This window comes from Oncorhynchus nerka, linkage group LG24, assembly GCF_034236695.1.
Source record: "Oncorhynchus nerka isolate Pitt River linkage group LG24, Oner_Uvic_2.0, whole genome shotgun sequence".
Lineage (NCBI taxonomy): Eukaryota > Metazoa > Chordata > Actinopteri > Salmoniformes > Salmonidae > Oncorhynchus > Oncorhynchus nerka.
In genome coordinates, this window is record NC_088419.1 from 83,374,707 (window position 1) to 83,388,613 (window position 13,907).

Consider the following 13,907-nt stretch of genomic DNA (forward strand, 5'->3'; position numbering starts at 1 on the left):
TGTTCACTTATAATTTAAATAAAACAATCATTTAAAACATATATTTAAAAATAGGTGTATTTAATGATACATATATTTTTTTAATCAATACTATATGCGAATACTTTGATATTAAAGATAAGAGATGTAATTATGACAGGCAGATAAGAATTTCGTGTTGCTCATGTTTCCGGAGGACTCAAATTCTCTTGCAAACGCTGTACGCGCCAAATTTGTTACCATTGGACTGGGCCTCTCAGAAGTTGTTTGTCAACTATCAACAACAAAATGCCGTAAGTATCTTACTATCTATTCATTTGTGTTAGATAACTACACATTTATCAACAGTATTAATCATACAATGTAATAACTGTGCAAATTAAAGTTTGATTTGGAAGTAGTTGTTCTCGATAAACTAGCGAGCTCGCTACAGTAGCTAACGTTGGCTAAACAAGCCAGTCTGGGGGATAATTTCTAAATTATCTTCACTGTCTTTCACAGAGTCAAAAGAACACTCCGAATGGAGGACAATGACAACGTGAGTTAATGTAGAATACATCAGTGATTGTCATAAGGGAATTTGAGCCTAACTTACTGTAACTAGCTGAATTGAACTGGCAATTTTTGGGTGTGTGAGTTCTGTTCTGCATCATAACGTTAGTGCTAATAAGCATAACCAGGAGAAAATGTAATGGGTAAATGTATTATTTGTATGTCTGTGCACAAAGCAGACACCAGCCAAGAGACCTGCACCAATCAGGAACTACTCCCCATTGACTGGTACCTACCAGATGAGTCCAAGTGCAGCTCCCCAAGCTGGTACAGTAAGGTTCCACATCATGACAAAGAAATGACCTCAGAAAATCAACAAACAAAACAAAAAATATTTGTCACATACACAGTTTACAGCCAGTATAAAAGGTGCAGTGAAATGCTTGTTAGCTCCCTCAACAATGCAGTACATTGTGCAATACCAACAATAAAAGAGTAACAAAAGAGGTAGTATGCAGGAGCAATAAGGCACTGGGGGTGGTATATGGCCAATATACCATGGCTAAGGGCTGTTCTTAGGCATGATGCAATGAGGGCACTTACTGCTATAATAAACTGGTTACCAACATAATTGGAGCAGTAAAAATAAATGTTGTCATACCTGTGGTATACTGTCTGATATACCACAGCTGTCAGCCAATCAGCATTCTGGGCTCGATTCACCTAGTTTATAAATGGTAATAATTGACAGTATTTAAATGTATAGCTTGTTCAACATCTATATAAAATGTTCTTGAATTTGCATATTTTTGCCATTTCCGTTGCGACATTTTGTACTTCAACAGGTAAAGCCAAAGCCAGTGGGAAAACTGCTAATTCCCATAAACCACAGGTGCCACAGACGGAAGTAGAAATGTGAGTACTGTAAATATCACGATGTCTCCATGTACATAACAGCAATACTGCTAAGCTAGCTATATATACACTGAACAAAAATATAAACGCAACATGCAACAATTTCAAAGATTTTACTGAGTTACAGTTCATAAGGAAATCAGTCAATTGAAATACAATCATTAGGCCATAATCTATGGCTTCATCTGTTGGTCACAGATGCCTTTTAACCTCTCTGGGATATGTGGGACGGTAGTGTCCCACCTCGGCAACAGCCAGTGAAAGTGCAGGGCGCCAAATTCAAAACAACAAAAATCTCATAATTAAAATTCCTCAAGCATACAAGTATTTTTACACCATTTTAAAGATAAGATTCTCATTAATCCAGCCACAGTGTCTGATTAAATTTTTTGTAAAAAATGCTTCACAGCGAAAGCACCACAAACGATTATGTTAGGTCACCACCAACTCAAAGAAAAACAGCCATTTTTCCAGCCAAAGAGAAGAGTCACAAAAAGCACAAATAGAGGTAAAATGAATCACTAACCTTTGATGATCTTCATCACATGACACTCATAGGACTTCATGTTACACAATACATGTATGTTTTGTTCGATAAAGTGCATATTTATATTTTTTTAAATCTCATTTTACATTGGCGCTTTACGTTCAGTAGTTTTAAAACATGCGGTGATTGTGCAGAGAGCCACATCTATTTACAGAAATACTCCATTATAAATGTTGATGGAAAATACAACGGTTATACGTGGAATTAGAGATATACTTCTCCTTAATGCAACCGCTGTGTCAGATTTTTTTTTTTATATAAAAAAAAGCAAACCATGCAATAATCTGAGTCTAGTGTTCAGACAACAAAGCAGTAAAAAAGATATCCGCCATATTGGGTGGTCGACGTTAGTCAGAAATAGCATTATAAATATTCACTTACCTTTGATCTTCATCAGAATGCACTCCCAGGAATCGCAGTTCCACAATAAATGTTTGATAATGTCCATTTATGTCCAAATACCTTCTTTTGTTACGGCGTTGGGTAAATAAATCCAAAAGCGCGTTCAGGTCCAGCCGAACGTCGGATGAAAAGTTCAAAATGCTCCGTTACAGCCTGAAGAAACTTGTCAAATTAAGTATAGATTCAATCTTTAGGATGTTTTTATCATAAATGTTCAATAATGTTCCAACCGAAGAATTCCTATGTCTGTAGAAAAGCGCCTCAGAGCCTGTGGCAATCTGCCAGACACCCGACTCATTCCTCTCATTCGGTCCCACTTCACAGTAGAATCAACATAACCAATAACCAATATCCCACTGTATCTACAATAGGGACTGAGTTAAAAAACTACAAGCCTCAAATTTCCCACTCCCTGGTTGGATTTTTCTCAGGTTTTTGCCTGCAATATGAGTTTTTTGCCTGCAATATGATATCTTTTATACTCACAGATATCATTCAAACAGTTTTAAAAACTTCAGAGTGTTTTCTATCCAAGGATACTAATAATATGCATCTATGAGCATCTGGGACAGAGTATCAGGCAGTTTACTCTGGGCACCTTATTCATCCAAGCGACTCAATACTGCCCACCTGTCACCAAGAAGTTAAAGGGAGGGACGTGGATCAGAAAACCAGTCCGTATCTGGTGTGACCACCGTTTGTCTCATGCAGCGTGACACATTTCGGGAACTGGAACATGCTGTCGCGTAAGAGAGGAGCATTTATATATTTTTTTAGTGTGGAGAATTTCTGGGATCTTTTATTTCAGCTCCTGAAACATGGTTCCAAAACTTTACATGTTGCGTTTTATATTTTTGTTCAGTATATAATAACGTCCTGTTTGTTGAAGATGTCTCCTTTTTATTAAGAGGGGGGATATATTTCAATTGCCACACTTGGCTGATGGTCATTATGACAAATCATAATTTAATGACAGGAGACATGCAACAAAGTGGATTCATCATTGGCCGAATTATCAGTGATTTACATAGCACTAAAAATAGTTGGATAAGAGTACTTTAAGACTAGGGCAATTTCCTTCCCCAAAGCATACCCATTCTGAGTCTGTTCTATCCATCAAGACAAGCATTAGTTTTGAATTTTATAGTGCAGTCATTTTAGAGGGATCTATTTAAATGTTACCATTCAAGTATGGTCATGGCGTATTTGATAGACTAGATGTGCTGTCATTATGGGATATTATGAGAGTTTTAACTATAGCAGTAGTATAATCCTATATCTCTAACCTATGATTTGAATGTATTTAACACTTCATTTGAACATTTTAATTCATTTGGACCAGACTACATGCCATCAGCTCTAAACTGGAAGCATCAGTTGGATCATTTATCAAGGCAAGGCAAGAGCTGAAGAAAATAGTGGTGAGTAAAAAATGTTTTGTCAAATTTCCCTATCGATGAAAAAATACATTTAGTGCTTCCATCATAGCTCCAGTTTGAGTTACAGTATATGATAGCCTTAACCTTGATTTTTGCTCTGGCATTCTCAGGTCATTGCATGCACTGTAGGGACAGTTTATATTTGATGTTAAGGAGCTGCTCACCCTTTAAATATCAATCTGAGAAAAGTGATGTATTGTTTTTGGCATCAGGCTGCAGAGGGCAGCAGTGAGCTGAAGAGTTTCTTTTCTAGAGGCTCTGCTGACCTGAAGACTGAACTGAGGAGGCACAGAGAACTTGGTCAGTGGGGTTTTAACCACTTAGTATAACCATACAGTATATGGTATGATGGCAAGGGCCATTCAATAAGCTATTGTGCAGGTGTAGGCAATTAGATTAAGCAGCAAGCCGATTTTTGTCGAAGCAGATGGTCAGGGGGCCGGAACATAATTATACTGTACAAAAATATAAACGCAATGTGTAAAGTGTTGGTTTCATGAGCTGAAATAAAAGATCCCAGAAATGTTCCAAATGCGCTAATTTTTCTCAAATTGTGCACAAATTTGTTTACATCCTTGTTAGTGAGCATTTATCCTTTGCCAAGATAATCCATCCACCTGACAGGTGTGGCATATCAAGAAGCTGATTAAACAGCATCATCATTACACAGGTCCACCTTGTGCTGGGGACAATAAAAGGCAACTCTAAAATGTGCAGTTTTGTCACAACACAATGCCACAGTTGTGTCAAGTTTTGAGGAAGCCATTGTGTTGTGACAAAACCGCAATTGGCATACCAGAGCCGTTTCCACAGAATGTAATGTTAATTTCTCTACCATAAGCCGCTTCCAACGTTGTTTTAGAGAATTTATCAGTACGTCCAACTGGCCTCACAAATGCAGACCATGTGTGACCATGCCCACCCAGAACCGCTACATTCGGCTTCTTCCCTGTGGGATCGTCTGAGACCAGCCACCCGAACAGCTGATGAAACTGGGGGGTATTTATGTCTGTAATAAAGCTCTTTTGTGGGGAAAAACAAATTCTGATTATCTGCGCTTTGCTCCCCAGTGGGTGTGCCTAGCTCCCAAGTTTGTTGGGCCAATGCCCACCCAGATTTACTAAATTAAACCCATTTGAGCTGGTGATTTTACGGTCTTTTTAAAAAATAAAAAACATTTTTGAAATCTCTACCAATTTATTATTATTTTTACTAAAACTTTTGGGGGGACCAAACAAAAATCACTCGCAGGCCGGTTTTGGCCTGCTGGCCACCTGTTGCCAACCCCTGCTATAGTGGAACTAAGTTAAGTAATACACTGAAAATACACTGAAAATTCTATTCTTTGTAAACTAGATTTAGTTAGTTACTAATGAATAGTTAGTTGGGGCCAGGGGTTACTTAGAGCAAATAAATGGTTGTCAGATATTTTGTTTGTTACTTTCTATTTGTCGGTGTGCTTGTTGTCCAAAAATGTTATGATATTTGGAACATATTTTCAGCATCCAAAGCAGAGTCCAGCCTCCGCGTGAATGGTGCTGGCCAGAGCCATTTGCAAGGTACGTGCTGCTCTAATTATGTAATAACATTTTTAAGTGTTTAGGATAAACAATACTTTATTGACACAATCATATCTCAAGATTATTTACTAAGTGTGGTAGGCACTTGTAAACTCAGAAGAAAAAGTAACGTCCTCACTGTCAACTGTGTTTATTATCAGCAAACTTAACGTGTGTAAATATTTGTATGAACAATAAGATTCAACAAGTGAGAAATAAACTGAACAAGTTCCACAGACAGGTGACTAACAGAAATTAAATCATGTGTCCCTGAACAAAGAGGGGATCAAAATGAAAAGTAACAGTCGGTATCTAGTGTGGCCACCAGCTGCATTAAGTTCTGTAGTGCATCTCCTCCTCATGGACTGCACCAGATTTGCCAGTTCTTGCTGTGAGATGTTACCCCACTCTTCCACCAAGGCACCTGCAAGGTCCCGGACATTTCTGGGGGGAATGGCCCTAGCCCTCCAATCCAACTGGTCCCAGACGTGCTCAATGGGATTGAGATCTGGGCTCTTCGATGGCCGTGGCAGAATGCTGACATTCCTGTCTTGCAGGAAATCATGCACAGAACGAGCAGTATGGCTGGTGGCTTTGTCATGCTGGAGAGTCATTTCAGTATGAGCCTGCAGGAAGGCTACCACATGAGGGAGGAGGATGTCTTCCCTGTTACGCACAGCGTTGAGATTGCCTGCAATGACAACAAACAGTGGGTTTGTGTCCATAGGCGATGTTTGTGCCGGTGATGTCTGGTGAGGACCTGCCTTACAACAGGCCTACAAGCCCTCAGTCCAGCCTCTCTCAGCCTATTGCAGACAATCTGAGCACTGATGGAGGGATTGTGCGTTCCTGGTGTAACTCAGGCAGTTGTTGTTGCCATCCTGTACCTGTCCCTGTCCCGCAGGTGTGATGTACTGATCCTGTGCAGGTGTTACATGTGGTCTGCCGCTGCGAGGACGGACAGCTGATCGTCCTGTCTCCCTGTAGCGCTGTCTTAGGTGTCTCACAGTACGGACATTGCAATTTATTGCCCTGGCCACATCTGCAGTCCTCATGCCTCCTTGCAGCATGCCTAAGGCACGTTCACACAGATGAGCAGTGACCCTGGGTATCTTTCTTTTGGTGTTTTTCAGTCTCCGTAGAAAGGCCTCTCTAGTGTCCTAACTTTTCATAACTGTGACCTTAATTGCCTACCGTCTGTAAGCTGTTAGTGTCTTAACGACCGTTCCACAGGTGCATGTTCATCAATTGTTTATGGTTCATTGAGCAAGCATGGGAACCTGTGTTTAAACCCTTTACAATTAATATCTGTGAAGTTATTTGGATTTTTACAAGTTATCTTTGAAAGACAGGGTCCTGAAAAGGATGTTTCTTTTTATGCTGAGTTTAGCTTTTAAATAACTTTTTTTATGATGAGATCATGTGCTCTGAGGAAGGTCAATAGGGCCAAAACATTAGCAGCATCTAAAATGAAAAGCGTATCAGTGCGTGGGCTCCTCTCCTTTTGACCAATCCTATAACACCATAAAACTAATAGTTGTGTTTTCTTGTCCATACATTCAGATGAGATATTTCCTGCATTGAATTGGGTTGTAATTAGATTATCATACGTTATTATGATGGTGACTTTTCGCTAGTATTCCTTAAAAGGGAATATCTACAGTTCAAACAACTACAAAGCAATCACCCAGCCAGTGTTTTGGTAAATAGCTGAGGGATGGGGCTAGAGAAATGTAACCACTGAAATTTACAGAGCAATTAATGCAAGGACTGACCATCCATGAAATCAAAATGATAGTATTACCCATGTTTTTGGGCATGTTTTGTTTACAAACGATGGAGTAAAACAAGCTTGTATTTTGAGTTCTGATGGGATATGAACTAAGCTCACGGGGCATTCATAAGTTATATTCAATCAATGGGTATATGGATGTAGCAGTCGCAGATTTACCCTTTTTTTAAATGAAGGGATAGTAAGAAAACAACATGTTTTGTTTATATGAGCTGGTTGACATGGGTGTGATGGGTTTGAATGCAGTCACATGGACAGGCTTGGGGCTACTAGGCTTTGATCTGATCTACTACTGGGCCTATTTATCACCATTTATCCACTATTCATTCAATGTGTTTGTCTGTCTCCATTTTCCAATAGAAAAACTATAATCTTTGGAGAAAAACAACATTTTGTTTTCCCAACACAAACACAATTTCCCAGGCAGAGAATTAATTTGATTATTTCAGGCACACATTATGCCTCCAGCAAAGCTATACTTGTGATCCAATCACATAATGGTGATTTGTGGGAAATGAATAGGGGGATTGTCAGGGAAGTCGGGCTTGTTTTCTGATAAGGGCGTCGAAAATTGTTTTAATTAGTTACAGTGAAGAAGCGTAACATATGTGTTGCCTTGTGGCCCCACACCAGAGGAACGTCACATTTTCTATCACATGGTGGAGCATGAAATTTATCGGTTGTGTATAAACCCCTTACAACAACTAAGTTCGCATCGTCAAACTAGATCGCTAGGGGAAGATAATAGCTCCTCTGTTGCTTTGAGACACATTTTTAAAGTAAACAAGCTTTTTATTCAAGACCGTGGACAAAGCGAGCGGAGCGCTGGCCCATATCTGTGCTGTGAAGGGAGCGTGAAATCCAGACCAATGATGGTGATCGTGTCATGGAGGCATGGCTCTGCTTCCCAGTGTAAAACGTTTTAGACTCGCTGGCTATGGCATTCAGGCCCTGCATTCATGTATGGAAAGGTGTAAGATGCTCTGAAAAGTGTAACTGCTTTGTCAGGGTGACTGCGTTCTTCTCAACCTGCATTACATTTATAGTTCGTTTTATTTATTTAGCAGTTCTGACTTCAGTTCTGACCCTTAGGCTAGATTTAAGAGTGCACTCAATTGCTTTATAATTGATCTAAAGTGTAACAGTCCTGTCGAATATGGTAACTGCCGTGACCGATTGTTTATGTAAGCCTGCATCCTCGCGGCTAGTATAAGTTTGGGTATGTGTTTCACGGGGTGATGGGTAAAATATAGTCTTTTACGACGGTAGTAGATGAGAATGTAAATCTGACCTAATATCAGGCCTTCCCGAGGAGGTCACCAGAATGATTGATTTATAGATTTGATAAGTTCTCTCTTCTAATTAACTGTCAGCTTTTTGTGTAGTCAGTTAGTCCACAATGAATGCAATGTCATACAAATCCGATTTGGTGATTGGATTATTCTGCCTGCACTCTCCAGGGAAAGCTGATAGGCTGCCGTAAAACAAACACACAGTTGTAGTTAAGGGGGAAAATGCTCAATTTGGGTCAAAACAATGCAGTTCAAAGACACTCTGTTAACTAATTCACAGAACTAAGGGTCATATTCTGTGGCTGGAAAAGTAGAAAACGCCTGCTGAGTTGTGAGCTAAGCTTCCTGTTTTCAGTGTCGACACTCCAGTGTTCCAGAGAGCGCCTGGTAAAAGGGAAAGCCCTAGGCGTCCTCTGCTTTGTGACTAGAGCATGACTCAACACGGGGGGCCCCACAAGGATGCGTCCTAATGCCCCTTCTGTACTCCCTGGCCTCACACAGTTCCAACTCCATTATCAAGTTCGCTGACGACATGACCGTAGTAGGCCTGATTACCAACAACGACGAGACGACCTACAGAGAGGAGGTAGGCACTATGACGGCGCGGTACCAGATAAACAACCTCAACATCAGCAAAACAAAGGAGCTGATTGAGGACTTCAGGAGGAACCAGGCTGGCCACGACCCAATCCTCATCAACGGGCCGCCGCGGAGACGGTCAAAAACATAAAGTTCCTCCGTGTACACATCTTCGAAGAGCTGAAATGGGCAAACCACATGGACACCATGGTGAAGAAGGAACAGCGACTCTTCAACCTCAGGAGGCTAAAGAAATTCTGCCTATCCCCGAGGGCTCTCCCAGTGTTATTTTCTACATTCTTGAATAATAGTGAAGACATCAAAACTATGAAATAACACATATGGAATCCTGTAGTAAAAAGTGTTAAACAAATCAATAAAAAAAAATATATATATATTTGACTTTCTTCAAATAGCCGCCTTAGTAACAGCTTTGCACATTCTTGGCATTCTCTCAACCAGCTTCACCTGAAATGCTTTTCCAACAGTCTTGAAGGAGTTCCCACATATGCTGAGCACTTGTTGGCTGCTTTTCCTTCACTCTGCGGTCCAATTCCTCCCAATCCATCTCAACTGGGTTGGGGTCGGGTGATTTGTGGAGGCCAGGTCATCTGATGCAGCACTCCATCACTCTCTTTCTTGGTCAACTAGCCTTTATACCGCCTGGAGGTGTGTTGGGTCATTGTCCTGTTGAAAAACAAATGATAGTCCCACTAAGCGCAAACCAGATGGAATGGCATATCGCTGCACAATGCTGCGGTAGCCATGCTGGTTAAGTGTGCCTTGAATTCTAAAGAACTCACCAACAGTGTCACCAGCAAAGCACCATCCTTCATGGTGGGAACCACACATGCTGAGATCATCTGTTCTACTCTGTATATTACAAAGACAGTGGTTGGAACCAAAAATCTCAAATTTGGATTCATCAGACCAAAGGACAGATTTTCACCGGTCTAATGTCCATTGTTCGTGTTTCTTGTCCCAAGCAAGTCTCTTCTTATTATTGGGGTCCTTTAGTAGTGGTTTCTTTGCAGCAATTCAACCATGAAGGCCTGATTCACGCAGTCTCCTCTGAACAGTTGAAGTTGTCTGTTACTTGCATTTATTTGGGCTGCAATTTCTGAGGCTGGTATCTCGAAAGAACGTGTCCTCCTGCAACAAAGGTAACTCTGGGTCTTCCTTTCCTGTGGCTGTCCTCATGAGAGCAAGTTTCATCAAAGCTCTTGATGGTTTTTGCGGCTGCAAAAAGTTATTGAAATGTTCATGTCTTAAAGTAATGATGGACTGTCGTTTCTCTTTGCTTATTTTAGCTGTTCTTGCCATAATTTGGACTTGGTCATTTACCAAATAGGGCTATCTTCTGTATACCACCCCTACCTCGTCACAACACAACTGATTGGCTCAAACGCATTGAGGAAAGAAATGCCACAAATTAACTTTTAACAAGGCGCATGTGTTAATTGAAATGCATTCCAGGTGACTACCTCGTGAAGCTGGTTGAGAGAATGCCAAGAGTGTGCAAAGGGTAGCTACTTTGAAGAATATAAAATGTATTTTGATTTGTTTTTTTGGTTACTACATGATTCCATATGTGTTATTTCATAGTTTGTCTTCACTATTTTTCTACAATGTAAAAAATAAAAACCCTTGAATGAGTAGGTTTCTAAACTTTTGACTGGTGCTGTATTTGTATTCTGTATTCTTGTTTCATTCACTTCTTTTTGACCTGCACTGCTCGGAGCTTAAGAATTTCACTGTACCCTACATTTACATCTGCGACCCTGTGCATGTGACTAAACTCACCTCATTGTTATCTGCTCCGTGTTGAGGACACCAGCTCTTAGATCTGGGCTTTGAGACTGATGCTGTCTCAGGGGCCAAGCAACGCCTCAAACAGCGTAGCTCAGTACAGCGCCAGGCCAAATGACAATATTTGAACTTTGACGTTATAACCTCTGAACCCGCTCCCTTTCTCTTCTTTCTTCAACGTGCCTGCTGAGGTGTTGCGCAGCGCTTACGGCCATTATTTAAGTTTAGCAAAAGTTTCGGTAAGCATTCTGGAGAAGTCACTTTTTGTGAGCAATCAGGGTTCAGGCAGACATAAATCCACAGGGTTGTCCAGGCATTACAAATACCCCAGTAGGGAGGACTCCTGCCTGTATGTGCTGATGACTACAGAACTGTAAAGCGAAGGCCATAATAATTCTGAGGCAAGTTTCCCTCAGCAGAAGGTATTGATTATTTGTGTGTGGTGAGAGATTTGGAAAATTCAATTAAAGGAGTTGTGCAAAGGATTCGTAAATTCTCCCTCCGACCTGTACAGAGACATTTGTTATGATCTAAATCAATGTTGCACTTCACAATATATTTTCATAGAAGCATAAAAATAAATAACATGTAAACAGATCTGCTTACTACAGAATTACATTTTATTTTCTCAGACGCATTTAGTCATGGGCAACCCACTGACACGCGCACATCTTCTGGGCAGTAACAGATTTTTATTGCCATTTTTCCATAAGAAAATCCTATATAATGTGAATTTTGAGGTGGGAAAAAATGGGGAGAAAGGGGACTGCTCAGCAGTATAAAAATTGATCAGGCCATAGCTGGGTCCATGTTGGGGAAGATTTGTATGTCAGCACAGCAGTAATGGGGTGTATTAAAGACAGGATTTCTTAAATGTAATCAAAGCGCTGGGGTGGTTTCCCAGGGCTAAGGCCCAGGCCTCACCACGATCTAACACATCAATCCTCTCATCAGACACATGGCACCTGCTTGGGAGGAGTTTTATGCTTTTTGATTAAACACACAGCTGTAATTAAAGAGCAGTGATATAAATTATATTACAGACTATTGTGGTGACAACTGAAGCCGGGCTGCACTGCTGCAGCCTCAGACTACGCATTCCTTCAGATATGATTTCAGTCGTTTTGGATTTTGTCCTCCCAATGAAAAATGATTTACAAAAATTCCGCCTCTGGTAATATTGTTAACTTTTAATCAATTAGGCAAGTATTTAGTAACATCTGTATTTCACTTGTAAATCAAACCACTTAAGCCTACAGATTAATCTGTTTGTGAATGGCAGTGCTCTGAGAGAAGTTAGTACTGTATTCTCTGAATGATTCATTTTCTCTACAGGCGTTGTCCAGACTGGCAGCTCCTCTGATTTCCTGAAATCCATAATGGCCTTATAAAAGGTACAACTCAGATGGAGCCTATAGCTTTGTCTTTATGAATCAGGTTTAAAGATCCATTATACTGTAACACAATGTTCAATTGTCATCACACGTTACCTGTTTGTTTCCTTCTAGTAGAGCTACATGAGTCAGTATGTCTTCCTATTGAGTCTGGTGATATTGCACTCATGGTTTCCCCTCTGACGTCCCCCTTGTAGGTTTCTGCTTAGGGAGCCCCTCAACTCAACTCTCAACAGACCGACGGCAAATGGAATAGCAGCTCTGCCTTCTCTCACGCGGTGGTGTACATGTTTCCTCTTCGGAGACGGCTGGGTGATGAATATAGAATCTAAGCTGTCATTTGTGAGGCAGAGGGATGTCTCGGAGGCTGCCTGTCAGTCATTGGGGGGAATGTGTCAAAGTGAAACGCCTTAGACATCAGACAGGTTTACGCCAAACCCTCACCGCTGACAAATGTTGACTCTACAATAACTGCCGCTATACAGTGCTGAGAAAATGTTCTTTCAGTGAGCGAACGCCCTCGTCCCATTAGACCTGATGCTATTTGAAATCCACCCCCACCATGTCCTCCAGCTACCTTGAAAGGTGAAGGAAACTGGAATATAGGCTCTGAGAGGCTAGTGCACACACACACACACTTCATTCTTTGGCTCTTTCTTTCTCTCTCTTTGGCTGTGCCAGGGAAGGCAGAGGGCCTCTTACAGCCTGAGAGACCTAAGCAACAGCTGGTGTGCACAGACACTTCCTATTTCTGCCCAAAGTGGATCATGTAACTCTCACTCTATCAGCCTTGGAGGCCGTGTGAAGGACAAAGCGAGCACATCCATAAACAAAACTAATGTTTTCATACGGGCCCTCTGGAGGTAAGAGGGGACCCTTGGCGGTCTTACACCCGCCACCTCTCCCGCTACTTCAACCCCCATCACCTTAGACCTCTACCCCACTAACCCTTTCCTCCTAGAGGGTCCCACTCTCCCTGGGTCTCACCCCCCCAGCGCTCCACTCTTCATTTGACTGTGGTGCATGAAGCGGATGCGGCAATGACGTTACCTGTGACTCGTCCTCCCTGTCCCAACTGACACAAACGTGTTAAAACTGGAGCATCGCTACATTGCTGCAAGCAACCCATCTGTCTAGACTACCTTCCTCCCAGTCGATCCACAGTAGTCATTTTAAAGTCACAGGCCCCTGGTTGTCCCACCCTTCATATTATAGGATGCAGGGCCAGCGGCTGCAGATATATACAGCGGCCCTCAGTGACCCGATAACATTTATAGTAGTAATGGATTTTTTTAATGGCTGTCATTAACTCACAGGCAGAGAGGGGAAAGATTGCTTGTACTGTTTTTTTTTTTTCCTGTGGTATTTCAGCTTTATGACATTATGTTCAGATATGTCATCTTCCATCATCCTTGTTTGAGGGCCTGTCTGACCTGCCACTGCTTTTTTGTGTTGAAATGCATAGCCCTTTGTGGACTCCTTGTTTTCCAATTGGCTCATTAATCCCCCTTCCTCTCCCCTGTAACTATTCCCCAGGTTGTTGCTGTACATGAGAATGTGTTGAGTCAACTTACCTGGTAAAATAAAATTGTCTAGGTGTTGTAATGAATTTTTCAGCTAAATTAAATGGTTGGAAGACATGGTTTGGCTCATTATTGTCTGGCTACAACATACCGCAACACTGTTACAACCAGTGATTGCGCTAGCT

At 41.3% G+C, this 13,907-nt stretch overlaps 1 protein-coding gene across 2 annotated transcripts; it reads left to right on the forward strand.

Moving 5' to 3' along the window:
- The first annotated feature begins 165 nt into the window (after positions 1–165).
- itgb3bp (integrin subunit beta 3 binding protein) lies at positions 166–13,839 on the forward strand. 2 transcript variants are annotated; one of them, XM_029633249.2, is made up of 9 exons: positions 166–272; positions 481–517; positions 708–798; positions 1,317–1,386; positions 3,678–3,756; positions 3,987–4,074; positions 5,277–5,333; positions 12,141–12,199; positions 12,397–13,839. In XM_029633249.2, the coding sequence occupies exons 1-8, from the start codon at positions 268–270 to the stop codon at positions 12,194–12,196; spliced, it is 483 nt and encodes a 160-aa protein (XP_029489109.1). In that variant the 5' UTR covers positions 166–267; the 3' UTR covers positions 12,197–12,199; positions 12,397–13,839. The 2 variants fall into 2 exon arrangements, with proteins under 2 accessions (XP_029489109.1, XP_029489110.1); XM_029633250.2 differs by having other exon boundaries at positions 167–272; positions 711–798.
- The last annotated feature ends 68 nt before the right edge of the window (positions 13,840–13,907 follow it).

Bases quoted from the DNA above. Each gene is read 5' to 3' on its own strand.
- itgb3bp (XM_029633249.2), top strand. The intron at 799-1,316 runs GTACAGTAAGGT...GTACTTCAACAG, and splicing joins AAGTGCAGCTCCCCAAGCTG to GTAAAGCCAAAGCCAGTGGG. The intron at 1,387-3,677 runs GTGAGTACTGTA...CATTTGGACCAG, and splicing joins CCACAGACGGAAGTAGAAAT to ACTACATGCCATCAGCTCTA.